This window comes from Bos grunniens, chromosome 18 (genome assembly GCF_055505025.1).
Source record: "Bos grunniens cultivar Pamir isolate PY7600 chromosome 18, Bosgru_T2T1.0, whole genome shotgun sequence".
NCBI classification, from domain to species: domain Eukaryota; kingdom Metazoa; phylum Chordata; class Mammalia; order Artiodactyla; family Bovidae; genus Bos; species Bos grunniens.
In genome coordinates, this window is record NC_141182.1 from 34,732,881 (window position 1) to 34,748,981 (window position 16,101).

The 16,101-nt window shown below is 57.1% G+C and overlaps 1 protein-coding gene across 8 annotated transcripts; it reads right to left on the minus strand.

Moving 5' to 3' along the window:
- Positions 1-5,535: 5,535 nt before the first annotated feature.
- CDH16 (cadherin 16) lies at positions 5,536-15,436 on the minus strand. 8 transcript variants are annotated; one of them, XM_086349571.1, is made up of 19 exons: positions 15,380-15,436; positions 15,198-15,278; positions 14,355-14,412; positions 13,997-14,080; positions 13,271-13,426; positions 13,063-13,201; positions 12,550-12,708; positions 11,373-11,569; positions 10,656-10,778; positions 10,338-10,488; positions 9,905-10,132; positions 9,746-9,822; positions 9,484-9,672; positions 9,138-9,379; positions 8,444-8,577; positions 7,381-7,623; positions 7,131-7,238; positions 6,708-6,824; positions 5,536-5,908 (listed from the first exon to the last, which is right to left on the minus strand). In XM_086349571.1, the coding sequence occupies exons 3-19, from the start codon at positions 14,397-14,399 to the stop codon at positions 5,811-5,813; spliced, it is 2,490 nt and encodes an 829-aa protein (XP_086205697.1). In that variant the 5' UTR covers positions 14,400-14,412; positions 15,198-15,278; positions 15,380-15,436; the 3' UTR covers positions 5,536-5,810. The 8 variants fall into 8 exon arrangements, with proteins under 8 accessions (XP_086205697.1, XP_086205696.1, XP_086205695.1 ...); XM_086349570.1 differs by having other exon boundaries at positions 15,376-15,436; XM_086349569.1 differs by lacking the exon at positions 15,198-15,278.
- Positions 15,437-16,101: the final 665 nt, after the last annotated feature.

Sequence of the window (16,101 nt, forward strand, 5' to 3'; positions counted from 1 at the left end):
TAGTAGCTATTCCCGTTTTTGAGGGCCAGTTTTGTGCCAGTCCCTGTGCTAAGTAAGGGCTTTGCTGTGTTATCTCAGTTAATCCCCACAACATGCTCTTCCATCCATGGCCAAGGCCAATGTCCTGTGGGTAAGCATCATAAACAAGGATGGTTTTTGCCAGGTCCATAGCTTCCCTGGAGGTGAACAACTAAGCTCTCAGGCCCAGTACACAGGAGATGCTGTCCTCTCCTTGCCAGCAGAGCTGGGCCAGAGAGGGCACGGCTGGCCCCCTCGGGGATGCCTTCCAGGAGCCAGCCAGGCCCACTGAGCTGACCCCAACCCCCACTTGGCCCTCCTCCTTCAGGCGTTGGGGCTCAAAATAGCAGCCACTCGAGAGCTGACAATCAAAGGGCAGCTAAAAAAAGTCCCCTCAGTCTGGGCTCTGTCGCACACGGCTCGTACGGCCTATTTTGGGGGAGAGGGTGCCGACGTGCCAGTGGAAAATCCATGGGGCGGGAGTCTCCAAGATGGGGAACCCACGTGCCTCCCTCTCCCCCCCTCCCCCACTGCCACCAAGCACACTCGCTCATGTGCACAGACACACCCATATTTGCAGCCCTCAGCCCACCTTCCTGATTGTTGGACTTCATCATCCCCACAGCAGCCCTGAAGAGGGTGAGGAAACCACAGCTCAGAGGAAGGGAAAGGACTTACCCAAGGTCACACAGCTGGGAAGTGGGCAGAACAGTGGTCAACCTGGACCCCTGTGGCTCAGAGTACAGTGCTCTCCCTGTAGAGGTGGCCCCTGGCCTATGGCCTCACTGGGGAAACCAACACCTCAACTTCTGGGGCACTTAAAGCTCTGAGGTGGTGCCCTCTGGGGTGGACTGGCTAGGAAGATGATTTGAGGGTCTTAATGACCACACAGGAAGAAATTGCACTGGAAACCCCAGGCTGGTTCTCTTGGAACCTTGCCTGCCTGTAGGAGAGGTAGGTGAGCTGGCATAAGGCCTTGTCCGAGTGAACCCACCCCCCTCTCCGTCCCTGTGACCACCTCGCCCGCCCAGCCTAGGCCCCTGGAGCCTGGAAGCCCCTGCCAAGTTTCCAGGGAACGTGTTCGATAAGGGCCTGGTGCTCATGACTCGCTCCCACCTAGCCACTATCTCTGACCCCGCTGCCACCAGCAAGTGGGTAAGAATAGTAACAGCCCTGCTGAGTGGGCAGGCACACAGGGACAACACAGCAACGGCTGCAGGCAGGCAGCTCTGGCCCTCCGGTTGAGGACAAGTCTCCAGCTGTCTCTTCCCATCAGGCTTCGCCACCCCCACCCATTGTCCTGACATCCAGCCACACCTTGTGATACAGCGCCAAGCCTCGTCCTCTTCCCCTGCTGCCTCAGTGGTGGAGACTTGCAGGGGAGCACACTGCCTTGTGCAGATCCTGGCCTCGCCCCCCTGTGACAAGAGGACCCCCGCCCTCCTCTGACAAGCTGTATTACCTAGAGCCAGACACTGTCCCTCTCTGGGCCCATAAGCAGAGTAAGGTGGCCCAGCAGCCTCCTGAGGCATAGAAAATGGCCAGCAAGCCCTTTCCTCTTGCTGCTGCTGCTGCTGCTGTTGTTAAGTCGCTTCAGTCGTGTCCGACTCTGTGCGACCCCATAGATGGCAGCCCACCAAGCTCCCCCGTCCCCGGGATTCTCCAGGCAAGAACACTGGAGTGGGTTGCCATTTCCTTCTCCAATGCATGAAAGTGAAAAGTGAAAGTGTGGTCCCTCAGTCATGTCCGACTCTTAGCGACCTCATGGACTGCAGCCTACCAGGCTCCTCCATCCATGGGATTTTCCAGGCAATAGTACTGGAGCGACTTAGCAGCAGCATCAGCAGCAGTACTGAAGTGGGTTGCCATCGCCTTCTCCCTTCTCTTGCTAGGGTCCTTCATTGTCCTGGTACCTGCTGTGGGCCTGTCTCCTGAATGCCCCTAGGAACTCTGACCCTTGGACATCTTGGTCAGAGGGGATATGGATGGGGGTATTGGAGTCCCTGGGATAAGGCATATGCTGTGGCTGAGTTCCCTCTATGAGTCTGCCTGTGACATGCCTGTTGTATGCTGAACAGCCACAAGGGTGGCTGCATCACTCTAAGAGGCTGTTGTCATGGAATCCAGGGTGAGCGTCACCATGACATTTAAGGCAGGGAGATTTAGGGAGGCTTGCATCCAAGTCCTGAGTCACTGTGGCACCTGGAGGTAATTAAAGGAGATGAGGCTGAGTCCCCCATTCCCCTGGACTGTGGCCCCTGAATCTCTCATAGCCTGACTCACTGAATGGCTCAAACCTGGACCCAGCCCCTCCCCCAGCCTTCTCAGCCCTCCCAGCCCTCTTGCTCTCCTCATCTTCCCTGTTCTTTTGACCCTCAACCCTACCTCCTGCCCCGCCTCCATGTCCCCCATAGATCCAAGGAGTCCCAGAGGGAGGGGCCCAGGGATGCTAGGGAAGGGAAAGAAGAGAAGGGCTGGGGTGGGTTCCTGGCACGCTTTTACCACGGAGACTAGTGTTCAACACACACACACCCACAGACACACTCATGTGCACACAGGCACACATGGACTCCTAAAGGAGTGACTGGGCCGCCATGGGGTCTCCAAGCTCAGTCTCCCGGAACTAGCTCTCAGGTAGGCCTCCCCACCCCTCAGTCCTCTGGGTCCTCACACCTTCCTGAGACCCTCTCATTAGAAACACATTATCCCACAGCAGCAGGACGTTCAGAGATGAGATCAGAGAAAGAACTTCTGCCCTGAGGCCTAAGCTAGTCTTGAGATGAGTCTTGGTGGGTGTGAGTGGGGTTGGAGGAGGGGTTGTCTCTGAAGTCCCAAGACTGTTTTTTTCTTTGTGAGCAAAGGGCCAGACTGACCTCTGGGTCTCTTGCTTCAAGAGCCCTAATCTCTGGGTCTGGAAAAAGTTTAAAAATATCCTCATGTTTACATTCTTTCCAAGCCCGCCTCCCGATGCTCAGTGCTGGGTCCCTTTGATCTGGCCCTGTGCCTCTGGAAGGGGCCTGGGAGAGGGAGACCATGAGCTCCCCACCAGGGTGGACCCCACAACTCTCTCTAGACTAGTCCGAACCCCGTGAGAACCCTCAGCAGCCCCCAGAGAGAGCCTTGGAGCTGGCGAGGAGCCAAGGCTGGAAGGGATGTCTCGCCCAGGGTCACCCAGCAGGGCCTCATGGGAGCAGGAGTTGGGGTCCTTCTCCATACTCCCTCCCAAAAGCCTGGGCCTCACAGGGGCCTTGGGGAGGGTGTCAGAATCTGTGACTATAGGCGTCTGAGGTGAGCCCCGCCCCAACCCACAGTCCACGGACCAGGGAAAACCATGCTGATAGAGCTCCTGCTATTGCCCGCCACTGTTCTACACACATTTTTTTTTCAGGGATTACCTCGTGTAGTCCTCCCAACAATTCTATTTGAGTGAGACCCATTTTATCGACAAGAACACTGAGGCTCAGAAAAGTAAAGAGATTCCCCTGGGAACACACAGCAGGGAGGAGGCAGAGCACGAATCACATGTCCTGCCCACACTGAGCCACCAGTTACCCCCCCGCCACCCCCCGCCAACCTTGCCCTTGCAGGGTCCAAGCCCCGCCTGCAGAGTGAGCTCACTGACCTACCACCAAGCCCACAAAAGAGCTCCAGTTTCTTGTTTCTCTCCCTCAGAGAGCCAGGGGAAGCCACGCCCCTCCACGCCCCTCACTTTCCTCTATAGAAGGAGCTGAGAATGGCAGGAGAAGCTTATGTCTACAGATGCTCAGGAAAATGGAGCCCGTGTCGTTGGGGGTTGTGGACCCTGTTGTCAGCCCCACAGTCAGAAAGTGCTCTGAGGTCTAGAGGCTTGAGACCTTGTATTGGGGCAGATGCCCTCTTGAGCCCTGGTGTCCTGTCATCCACCCATTCCTTTGTGGGGGCTCCACCTACCTGCTTACCAACCCATATAGTCGTCCACTTATCCACACACCCATCTATCTATCTGCCTGTCTACCCATTCATCTTCGGCCCACCCACGCACCCATCCATTCATCCACTCACCCACCTATCAACCTATCTACCTATCCAGAACAAGGACCCAGAAAGCAGCTAATTCCCGGGGCCCAGCTCAGCTGCTGCACGCCCTTGAATGGATGAACTTGGGAAGGCTTCTCCACCTCTTTGGGATTTACTTTTCCAACCTGATAAGAAGTTGGCTGATCCCTAAAGCTCTTCTGGGGGAATCTCGTGGGTGCAGAGACCTGCTGAGGGCTGTGGACACTGCTGGAGAGGTAACACAAACCTTGACCACCCTGCTTCTAAGACTCCCAGTTGCAGCCCTTAATTTTCCTGACCTTCACTGGAAAAATGGGGCCAATAAACCCACCCTCTCACACTGATGGAAAGATTCAATGAGATCTGCTTTCGAAGAGCTTTGTATCTTGAAGGCTTCTGAGTAGGTGCAGGCCAAGCAGAGGATCCTAGGAGATGGGCAGGAAGCTCTGCTTGGACCGAATTAGTCAGCAGAGCCTCCCATGAGGTGGGGGAGGGAGAGATGACGTGGGCCCAGAGCGGCTAGGATCAGCTTCAGAGTCCATCCTTGGGCTGGGGATCCTGGCTGAGTTTCCCAGGCTCCCCCAAGCCCTCCAGGATGCCTGCCCCATATCTCTTGGCTGTACTTGGCCTCCATCCCACAGAATCTGCCAGGAGTTAGGAGATTATCTCCTAAAAATAGGGCCTGGGCCCCACTGAGATTGTTTTTCTCCTTTCCCTGTGATTTACCATCATCAGCTCAGGGTGCCTGGGACAACAAGTCCCATCCCAGAGACCGTTGGGATGAAGGCATGGGGGATCATTATGTGTCTGGGGTCAGTCAAAGGGTCAGGGACGAGAGGTCAGTCTGGAGATGGGGTCAGGGCTTAGCACCAGGCCGTGGCTTAATCTCAGGCCAGGGGGAAAGGGTTCTCACCTGGGGCAGGGGCAAGGTGAGCCACGAGGGTTCCTATTCCACCCCAGTGGTGTCCATCTGAGTAATTCTCTGACTTTTTGCAGACTCCTCATCAGCCTGAGTGTAAAACTCAAAGATGCCTTGGGGGCAGAGAGACCCATCCCCAGCCTCACCTCTCCTTTCCAGCAGCATGGGGCCCTCACCATTCCTACCCAGACCCCTCCTGAGACTTTGGGACCTCTGCCCACCCCTGCATGCAGGTGATTCACACATAGGGACGCGAGTGTAACTCACACATGAGTACAGGACATGCACTCACAAGTTGCCTTCCAAGAGCACCTGTGAGTCCATGTCACTCTCAAGGACACCCTCCTCAACCATTGCCTGGACAGTTAACCCATCCAGAGTCTGCAGCCAGTGGTCTCCAAATGCCCAGAGAAATGACCCATTTGTCTCCAGCCTCAAGATCTCACGTCTTTCCCTACATGGGACCCCAGGCTCGTTCCTCAAGCCCTGAGACCCTTTCTGTGCAGCAGGAGATGGGGAAGGGATGAAGGGGCAGGTGGACTTGGATGATGCACACGCAAATGGACGCTTGGCATGGGCACATGGTCTCTGAGGACTCATGGCCAGTTCTCTGAGGCTTTATTATTGGACAGACATGAGCCGTCTGAAGTGGTTCCACGGGCACTTGAGTCAGTGTGCAGGCCCCACAGACATGTCCGAGGATGTTGCCTCCCTCCTAGGGCAAGTGAAGGGGCTTCTTGCCTTGTCTCGGCCTCGTGGATCTGGAGTGCTGGGCCGTCTCCCAGTGGATTCAGATGCAGCCAGATGCCAAGTTCCCAGCAGGGGCTGCCTGGACCATTTAAACTGCCACCTTCAGGGGCACACTGTCTACTGGCTGATCCAGGTCCTTCTTCCTCGCCAGGGTCAAGTGGGTGAAGATGAGGATGAGGAAGATGCCTGAGGAGCCAGAGAGGATAGATCACCCCTCAGAAAGGGCAGTAGGACCTGTCTATCCCTGGGGACTCCTTGCTATTGGAATTGATTTAATGAGGAAGCAGTTTCCTAGATAGCATCTCTGAGGCTGAACTGGGAATGACTCTGGTTCTGGTGCCTGAAGGAGCATGACTGGCTCATCCGGCCCTCACCAGGTACCCATCCCCTTGAGGCTGCCCCAGAATGCCCCAGCCTCCAAGGTCCCCTTCTCTGGGGAACAGAGAAGGGGTTGTCTGGGAGCCAGTGAGTTGTCCCCATGGACCTCTGAGAGGAAGGCACACTGTAGCAATGTCCTAGCACCAGTAAAGAAAACCAGCCAGGAAAAAAAAAATTTAGGGGGCTAAAGAAACAAAGGGGCTGGAAAGGGAGGCTTGAACTAAAGGAATTCGGCTGGAAAGAGTGAGCTCTGCCACACGTTGGCTGTGTAAACTCCAACAAGTTACTTAACCTCTCTGAGCATCAGTTACCTCACCTGGAAAAGTGGGGAAATGCCAGCATCACAAGGTTGTGGGAGGATTCAACTCAATAAACCTGTGCTTGGCTGATACACAGTTAAGGTGTAACAATGTAACAGTCAGTGCTGTTATCAGTGAGAATGACCTGGACTATGGTAAAGAGGAGGCAAGAGCATAATGATTCTGAGAGTTGGGGGGGTTTCTTCTCAGCCCTGGGGGGCACCATGGGAACAGGGGCACTGTTTATCTGGAGGCAGTGGCTCTGACCACCATTGCCCTCCCCAACGCAGGAACCCAGCCTCTGTTACCTATTGCTATCAGGGTGCCCACGAGAATGCCCACTGCCGACAGCTTCGTGGGCATGCCCTTCATGCGGCCCACCTTGCGCATGCACTGCCCCTCCACGTTGCAACGACACACGATCACTGAGGACAGGCAGAGGAAGGTCAGGGCGGTGCGGGAGGGCTCCCAGCTTCTCAGCGCCTTTAGCCCAGCCCAGTTGGCTATTACGTGTGCTTCTGTGCCTGTGTATGTGTCATGGGTGTGGGGGTGGGATGCAAGCTCCTTTGTGCATGTGGCTGCGTGCCCAGACACACATGTGCAGGTGTGCACAGGTATATGCTGTCCACATGAGCCTGCAGACATGTTGCCCAGTCCCTCCCGCTACATCCCAGTGGCTCCCTCAGAAACTGCATGCCCCTGACCTTGGCCGCAACCCAGCCCGGCCTCACCTCGGACCTGGATCTGCCATATCTGGTCATTGTGGCTGACAGCTATGGGGACTACGTGTTCACGAGGCTCCACCCAATGCAGGCCCAAGGTGAGGTAGGCATGGGACCCTGTTGGGACCATAAGCAGCCATCAGAGTCACCAGGCTGCTCCCCCCAGGCCCGGCCCCACCCTCATGGTGAGAGGGTGTCCCGCTCCCGAAAGCCCCGCCCCTGCCTTGGCCGCAGCCTCCCCGCTTTCCGCGGCACACACCATTGAGAGCCCGGAGTCGCCAATCCCGCTGCACGGTGGGGTTGGGACCAAGGGCAAAGCTGAAGGGACCATGTCCACCAGCCTGGTCAGGGTCCTCCCTGGGTCCACTGACAACCACCCCATGGTCCTGGCGGGGTGTGCATAGGTGTCGGGAGGGCACGGGAGCCAGCGTCGGGGTTGGGGCAGGAAGGGCCTTCAGGAAGTGGATCACAAGGGTCGCAGAGGTGCTCAGCGTTGGTTCATCTGCAGAGGAGGCAGTATTGGTGTGGCTCGGCCCCTTGTGGGGGCTGGGGTGAATTCAGGGTCCCTGGGCTGGTCCCCTTCCCCACAGTCCATCTTCTCACCCGGCTGAGCCCCTTTCGTGCCCGTCCTTCCCCTCCACCTCCACCTCTCTATCCCAGCATTTCCACGCTAGTCTCTTCCTCACAATGCCCTTCACCCCCTTCACCATCCAAACACCTGCCAGGCCTTTCTGTGCCTTTTTGGATGGAAAGCTTGCCTCACCCCAACCCCCACCCCGGCCCCCGGAGCCAGGGCCCAACAATGCAGAAATGCCCTGACTACACATGAGCTCACCCCTGCTGTCTGTCTTGCATCACAGGACAGCCCAGCTCAGAGCGGAAACCTGACATCCCGCCCCTGGGCCAGCTCTTCATCCCGTCAACATGGTGTTTGGAGTCCTCCCCACCTGACCTCATCCAAGCTCACCTCCTGGCACGCCTCCCGGGGAGAACCCCTGGCCCTTATCTGCCCCCTCACCTCCCGCCCAGCCCCAAACCCTCTGCTCCCAGTTTGTGTCTAAAGCTGACACCCTAAGAGGCTCCCCCGAAACCGCCCCAGGGCTGCGGTTGGGGGATTACAAGTGTCTGGCGAAGAGGATGGTGGTGGAGCAGAAGCCAGGCATTCTCAGAGAAGGACACTGTACCCAGCCCCTTGTCCCTCCCTCCTGCCTGGGGCGGAGTGGATGCCAGCAAGGGCCCTGGGGAGGAGGCTTGGTCCTGCCCATCTGTCTGTCTGAGGCTCTCTCACCCTCCCAGGGGTCCCCACCATAGGCTGGCCATACCTGCATCCTGGGCCTCTATGAGCACAGTGTACATGTCCCCAGGCTGGGCGCCCTGCAGGGGCCGGGCTGTGTGCACCTCCCCAGAGATCTCCTTGATGCAGAGCCAGCCCTCGGAGTCATTGACCAGGGAGAACCTGAGGCCCAAAGAAAATGGGCAGGGAGGCAGTGACCGCATATGGGGTCTTGCCCAGAGACCTCCAGGGCCATGTGACATGCTCGAGTCCAACATTCCCTCTGTGACTTGAAGGCAGCAGCAGCATCCATGATCTGTCTCCAGCTTAAGGGACTTGGGGCGGGGCAGGGCTTAAACCACAGACACTGAGGCTGAGAAAGGGACCACACTAGAGCCTGTGGGGCTCTAGACTTAATTCCACTATTCCCAGGACAGCCCACAAAAGGCCAAGATGGAGCCAGAGGCCTGGGAACAGCACCCAGTGCTGCAGTCTGGGTGGGTGGCAGGAAGAGGGCCGGGTATACAGGATGGAATGAGGAGGCATCATCTGAGCTCTCAAGGGGTCCCAGCACCCCTTCTCCCTGCTACCCTGGTGCCCCCAAGAGTCACAACCTGCATATTAGCCAATGGTTTGAGGAAATTTCCAGGTTGTAAATAATGTGAGTTCCCTCTGAGGTCCGGGGGTCATCCCCAAGGAACAGAGGAGGTCCAGTCTGGGTAAGGGGCTGGGCTCCTGCTCACCTGAGGGGACTGCTCAGGGGGTCTGAGGGCTGGACAGTCAGCAGGAGGGAGCCGGCAGGGGTGCTGATGGGCACGCTGGCTTCATAGCTCTCCCGGTCCAGCTGAGGAGGCGGCACCACCCTTTCCACCAGCACAGTCACAGTGGCTGTGGCTCCTGGGCCTGGGCCTGGCCCCACCAGCTCTTCCACGTTCCGCACCACCACCACCAACTTGTGGCTCGGAGCTGCCTCATAGCTGAGGTTCTGGAACCAGAGGGACCTGGGTCACTGTGTGGGCCAAGGCATGGCGCCCTCATGCATGAATGTGTGCGTGTATATGCACCCCTTCTCCAGCCTTAGCCCCTTACCTTGAGGAGTCGCAGCTGGACATGAGCGGAGTCTGGCTCCCAGTCCAGGCTGAAGGTCCCCTCTTCATCCCCTGCCTCGATGGCAAAGTCCATGAGGCGGAAGGCAGGCTCGAGGTCAGCATCAGTGGCCGTGAGTGTGGTCACCAGAGTCCCAGGCTCTGCATCCTCAGGGAGACTCACGGGCTCAATCTGGAGAGATGGCGAGGGACCATGAGCCCACCATTACTGCCTTCTGAAGGGGTCCTTCCCTGTGCCCGCTTACCTGGGAAGTGGTGAACTCAGGGGCATGGTCATTGATGTCCGTGATGGTGACTGGTATTTCACAGGTGCTGCTGAGGCCTGAGACAGAGGAGGGCATGTTGGGGAGGCCAGGGTGGGAGCCGAGGGGTCAGGGAACCCCGGTCACCACTGGGGCACTTACCACCATCTGTTCCTCCTAGGTCCATGGCCAGCACCTGAAGCAGGATGTTCTGGCCAGCTTGGAGCTGGGCAGCCCCCAGGGTCACGCTGCCCGAGGTGGAGTCCAGCTCGAAGGCTCTCAGTTCTGCCGGCTCCTCAGGCTCAGGGCTCAGTAGCTGATACACAACATGGGAATTGGGGGAACTGGGGGCATCTGCGTCCTCTGCCAAAATCTTAGCCACCTTGGTGCCTGCGAAGATGACACCCACTTGGCTGGGACCACAGCCAAGCCTGGAGGCCTTACCCCCTACTCTTCTTTGTGTATGTGTGTGGGTTGGGTCAGACGTTGACATAGGGGCCTGGGGCTGGCTGGGGCCATAGCACAGGAGAGTCACATGGCATAGTTCACAGGGACTTTACCACTACCCAACCCCCTAACAGGGCCCATAGCCCACCTGGGGGGCTGAGCTCCGGGATGCTGACTGAGGGGCCTCGTGGGGGGCAGATGGGTGCATTGTCATTCTCATCTGTCACCACCACCTGCAGCTCCAGTGGTTCTGCGTAGTCCTCGCTGTGGGTGTTCTGAGCCCGCACCTGGAGCAGGTACTGTAGTGGGCAGTGGGAGGGCTCCAGGTGAAGACCAGGGTCTTCTCTTCTGGTGGACCGCTCCAGTTCTTCTGCCTCAGTGCCTGTGGAGGATGTGACACCCCCAGAAGCCCCCTGACCAGGGACCAAACACCCCTCAGCCTGTCCTGGCTCCCCCTTCATCTCACCTCAGCCTGGGCTTCTCGGTCCAGCTCCTGGGTCACATAGAGTTTCCCCTCTGTGTCCACATCAAAGGGTCCCTGGGGCTGGCTCTCCAGGTGATAATGTACATCCCCCCCATTCCAGTGGACCTGGGAGGGGGGCACAGAATGAGGGTCCCCAGGATGAGGGGCAGGAATAGCCCATGTTATCCCTTATGTTCCAGCTGTTCACGGTTTAGGGAGCCTGCGCCCCAACTGCCACGTGACTCCAGGCAAGCGACTGTCCTTTCGGGAGTCCAGGTAGGGTCCTTTTGTTCAGGGCGGTTGTTGTGGCAACTCTGTGGTGGCCTTGCCTTGGTTCAAGCCTGGATTCTGCCCAAAGTGTCTGAATGACCAGATTGTTTTATTCTCTGCCCTCTGGGACTGAGCCTGACCCCAGGGCATTCCTCGAGGAGGCCTGAGACATTCCTGGCCTAGGTGACAATCCCCATGGCAGCAAGGAGGTAGCAGCTGTTCTGTGAGGAAGCCTGGGGTGAGGTCAGAGCATAGAGCTCAGGGCCTGGTCCTTTAAACACTCATTGCATCATGGAAGCTGATGGGGATGGAGGAGGGGGGAGCATAGTTAGAGGTGGAGCAGGAGTCAAGGTCAAGTTGGGCCCCAGATCCAAACCCCAGTCTCCACAAGACTCAGGCCCAGCTGCACCATCCATGGAGTTATTTCAGCTGTAACAGCTATTTACTCACCTGGGCAATGTGGTGTGGGTATGGGACTTGGAGATTCTCTGCCAGGTGGACAGGATCTAGGGGCACCCAGGTGTTCTCCACTATAGAGACATCTATGGTGGCTGTGGCCTGGTGGCCTGAGGCCTGGTCACCCATGTCCTTGACCTGTACCAACAGCTGGTAGTACCCCTCCAGAGCCTTTTCTAGGCTGGTGCTCCCTAGAAGGGGAAGGCAGTCAGCTGGTCAGGGGGCCAGGGCATCCTTCTCAGCAAGGAACCAAACAAAGCCAGGTACATGGCAGGTGTTCAGAATATTCTCTTGGCCAAGGGAGCCTGTAGCACCATTGTGAGCACCTAACCTGGACTTGACAGTTTACAGAATCACTTGCACATCTGTCCACACAATGAATGGTTGATGTACTGCATTCGTGGATGGCCAGGATGAGGGGGTACATGGGTGGATATGTAGATGAATGAATGACTGGTTGGATAAATGGACAGTTGACTAGATGGATGGATGGAGGCTTGGGAGGGTAGATAGGTGGGGATTTGGACCTGTGGATGGATGGCTGGGTAGATGGACTATATATGTGGGTGGGTGGTAGATGGGTGAATGAGCGAGTTGTATGATTGGCTTCTTTTTCTCTTCCCAATTTGTTTCTTTGGTCTGAACTCCCAGGTTCGGGTCTCTCTTGCCATCCGTCCCAAGGTCTCTCAGCAGTGTTCTGGCCCACAGCCCCTCAGGTCTCTCCTACCCTTGCCTCTTAGGCCCAGGTTTGTAAATGTAGGGTTGAGGCACTTCCAGTCATGTGCATGCTTAGTTGCTCAGTTGTGTCCAACTCTTTGCGACCCCATGGACTGTAGCCCACCAGACTCCTCTGTCTGTGAGATTCTCCAGGCAAGAGTATTGGAGTGAGTTGCAATTCCCTCCTCCAGGGGATCTTCCCAACCCAGGGATCAAACCTGGTCCTCCTGCATTGCAGGTGGATTCTTTACCACTGAACCACCAGGGAAACCCTGCTTCCAGGCACACCATTTCTTAACTCTCCGTGCATGGTCCTGGCTCCACACATGATTTTGCCTTGCTACCCTCTCCAGCTGCAATACTCTTTTATCTCTTGAGCTGCAAACCCATCCTACAGCTCAGATGAAACCCAGCTTTCCCTGTCCCTCCCTTTTCACATTGAGCTCAGGCTCACCCTCAGGGCTCAGAGCCAGAGCGCCCAGCCGAGGCTCCAGCTGGAACATATCTGAAGCAGGCTGGGCTGGGGCCTGGTTCAGGATGTGGAACCGAAGATCCGAGTTGGTTGTGCCTGGCTCATCCCCATCGGAAGCCTCCAGGAAGAAGAAGGGGACACCTGGGAGTATGGAGAGAGTTTACCATTAGGGCCAAAGGCGTAGGGAGAGCCTCCCACGCTTCACCTATCTCTCCCTGGTTCTTCCTTCCATACCCATCATCGTATCAGGACTCTGAAGGTGCGCCATGACTCTTCACCCCACTGCACAGATGAGTAAACTGAGGCCTAGAGTAGATGGAACTCACCTGTGGACCTTCAGTTGGGTGGGGGGTACAGATGAGACAGAAATGGGAGGGGAGCAGTTTGGACCCTGTTGCCCTGTCCCTATGCCATCTCTCTGGCCATCTGTTTCCTCTCTGTTCTCCCATTGGTTCTCTCTGACCTTGCTGTGAGTTCACTGCTTTGGGCACTCACCCGGCCTAGTACCCCGGCTCAGATGAACTTTGTAGGTGGCCTGAGAGAAGTGGGGCACCTGGTCATTCTCATCCTTCACACGCACACGCACAGGCTGCGGGCCCCACAGGACACGTCTGTCCTCGGTCTCCAGGGTGACCTGACAAGAAGGAGTAGTCAGAGCCCCGCCCTCCCCAGGCGACTTCCCCCTCCCCCGGCCCAGCCGTACCTGTAGCTGGTATTCTGCCTGTTCCTCCCGGTCCAGGGCCCTGGTCACCAGCAGGAAGCCAGATTCTGGGTCCACAGCAAAGAGGCCCTCCCCTGCCACTCCTGCATCTCCTGACACCACAATCTGGCCCTCAGTCTCCTCACGGGGCAACAGCAGCTGGTGGGGGAAGAACAGAGGTGAAGGGAGCTGGGGGCGAGTCTGGGGGATGCCCCTTCCACCCAATAGCCCCGTTTTTTAATATGGGGAAACTGAGGCTCAGAGAGGGCTTGTGCTTGCCTGAGGTCACAAAGCCAAGTAAGGAACAGGATGGACATTCAAAGCCAAAGCTCTTCCGCCTGTGTTGGGTGCTCCCTTGTACTCTCTGCCTTACTTCCTGAAGCTTGAAACCCCTCCTCCATCACTTCATCCTTTAATTAACTAATTAATTATTATGTTTTAAAATTTGGGGGCCATGCCGTGCAGCCTCTGGGATTTTTAGCTCCTTGATCAGGGATTGAACCTGGGGCCCCGGCAGTGACAGCACTGGTCCTAACTACTGGACCGCCAGAGAAGTCCCCCTCCTTCCATTTAAAGCTCTACTTTCTTCTGAGATGAAAATCTTACTAGCCATTCACACTATACCACATATTCTCTAGAAAGCCAGAGCAGTGAAGAGAAAGGGAGGCTGGAGGTAGAGGAAGCAGGACCTGGGGGAGGGCAGCCTACCCAGTCAGCTCTCAGACTCACCTTCGTCAAGTACAAAGGGAAATTTCCACCATAGTTTTCCGGGACTTCGACATACAGCTCTGCAGGCTGGGCTCTAGGGAGAGCCTGTGGAGGGATTCTCAACACGTCACCAAACTGTACCTTCCTCCCATGGGTGCTACGACCCAACAAAGAAGGGGAATTTCTACCCCTTCCCTGGGCCTGGTCATACGTTATCCCTCCGCCCCTGGCCTTTAACCTCCTAACCCCATGACAGGCCTAGAGCCACATCCCCCAGACACTACCATACATAGTCAGTGCAACTGGTCCAGATGGAGTAGGGGGTGAAAGTGCAACCCCCAAGGCCAGGATCTGAGGGCAAGGAGAGGGCCTGACTCACCTGGGGGACTAAGAAGCAAAGTAGCCAGAGCCAGGCAGCGACCATGGTCAGGATGGGCCTGTAAGGATCCAGCCCAGGTTGGTGCACAGAGGGTCCCTCCCATAACCCTCCCTCTAGAAAGTGTTCCTCACCCATTCCCACTGAGTCCCAGGCCACAGCTTCCCCAGGCCCCATGGGGTACAATGGCCCCTCCTCCTTCAGCTGGACTAGGGGGCAGGCAGTCAGGCCGCCTGTGCCCTGTCTTGTGCTGCCCCAGCAGTTCTCAGAGCAGCCCCTCCCCCACCACTTGGACGCTGCCCACCACCCTCCCACCCCCTCCCTCCCTGGCCTGAGCCTACTGCAAACACATAGCCTGGCTTCACAACCGACTGGCCTCCTCTTCCTCTGCTTTGAGGGGCCTGTGGCTCCCCATCGCCTGCAGCGCAGTGTCTGGCTCCTTGGCCAGGCCCACCAAGACCCCCAGGCCCAGCTGCACTGCATCTCTTGGTTCTTGTGCCCACAAGGATCTCCACAGGGAGCTTCACCTCCAGACTTCTGTCTCCTTCCCACCATAGCCTCCCCAGCTCGTGGATCCCAAAGTACTCATTTCCCAGCAGTCTCCCTGAATCACCAAGGTTTGAAGCTAAAAAGACCCTGATGACACTGAGGGCCACCTCCTGTGGTCGCCTCATATTGTAGGCAAGGCCTGAAGGGCAAGAGCTGACCAAGGTCACAGAGGATTTGACCACCGGAGAATTCTTCCTGAAACAGAGGACTCAGGGTTCAGGGTTTCCAAGACTGTTCTAACTCCCACTGTTATCCTGCAGACATGGAGCCCTCACAGGACAGGACCCCTGCCCTCACCTCAGTGTTTTCCAGCACTCAGCACAGTGCTGGGCACGCAGAGCGCAGACAGCCACACCAATCACTCCCGGGAAGTTTTCCCTGGACGACAAGGCATGTTTCTCCCTCCCCTGCCACCAACCCCTGCCTCAGCCCTGCCACCAACCCAGGTCCCAGGTCCCAGCTCCCAGGCCCTCACCCACTGATGCCCGAGGCTGGCTTCCCTTGGTCCAGCTGCCAGGTGAGAGGAGTCTTTCTACAGGAGTGCTGGCCAGGCCAAACTGGGTGGAACAGGGCAGGGCGGACACTTGAGCAGGTAGGCGGGCCAGCCACGCTTGCTCAGGAGTGGAAAACACCCCTGGGTCCACAGCAGCAGGCCTGACCCTGCCCAGCCCCTCAAGTTACTCATTGACTTTGAAAAGTTGGAGGCTGCTCGGCATCCATGACCGCCAACCCCAGGAGGTGGGGAGATCTTCGACCTGGTGCTTGTCCCACCCCTACACAGCTCAGTGGATACTTCTCAGCCCCCTGGATTTGGACATGACCCTTTTCCCATGGCTCCAGACTTGCTCCCACTTCTCCCCCTTATGCACCAGTGTCTGCAGCTCCGCCTTGGTCCACGCTGTTCCTTTTTCCTGGAATGCCCTTCTCACTCCTTCATCTGTCTGCTGATCACCTGCTCAGGCTTCAGCGCTCAGCTCAAATAGTCCCTGCTCCCAGGAAAGCTTCCCTGGGCTCCCAGGTTTGTTTGGGGCTCTCCCATGCTGATACTTCGCCCCTACCCATGCCCCTATGCCACAGAGATGGTGCTATCTCTATCAACACGAGGAGGGCACCAGCTTGTTATTAGCTATCTCTTCCATCAGACTCGGAGGCCCTCTGGGGCAAGACTCAGGGACCCAGTAATTAATGACCTGGTCCTTGC

Coding starts and splice junctions, on each gene's coding strand:
- CDH16 (XM_086349569.1), bottom strand. CDS start 14,399: ATGGTCGCTGCCTGGCTCTGGCTACTTTGCTTCTTAGTCCCCCAG. Junction 9,380..9,483: donor TCCAGCTGCGACTCCTCAAG/GTAAGGGGCTAA, acceptor CTCTGGTTCCAG/AACCTCAGCTATGAGGCAGC. Junction 7,239..7,380: donor GCGACTCCGGGCTCTCAATG/GTGTGTGCCGCG, acceptor TGGTCCCAACAG/GGTCCCATGCCTACCTCACC.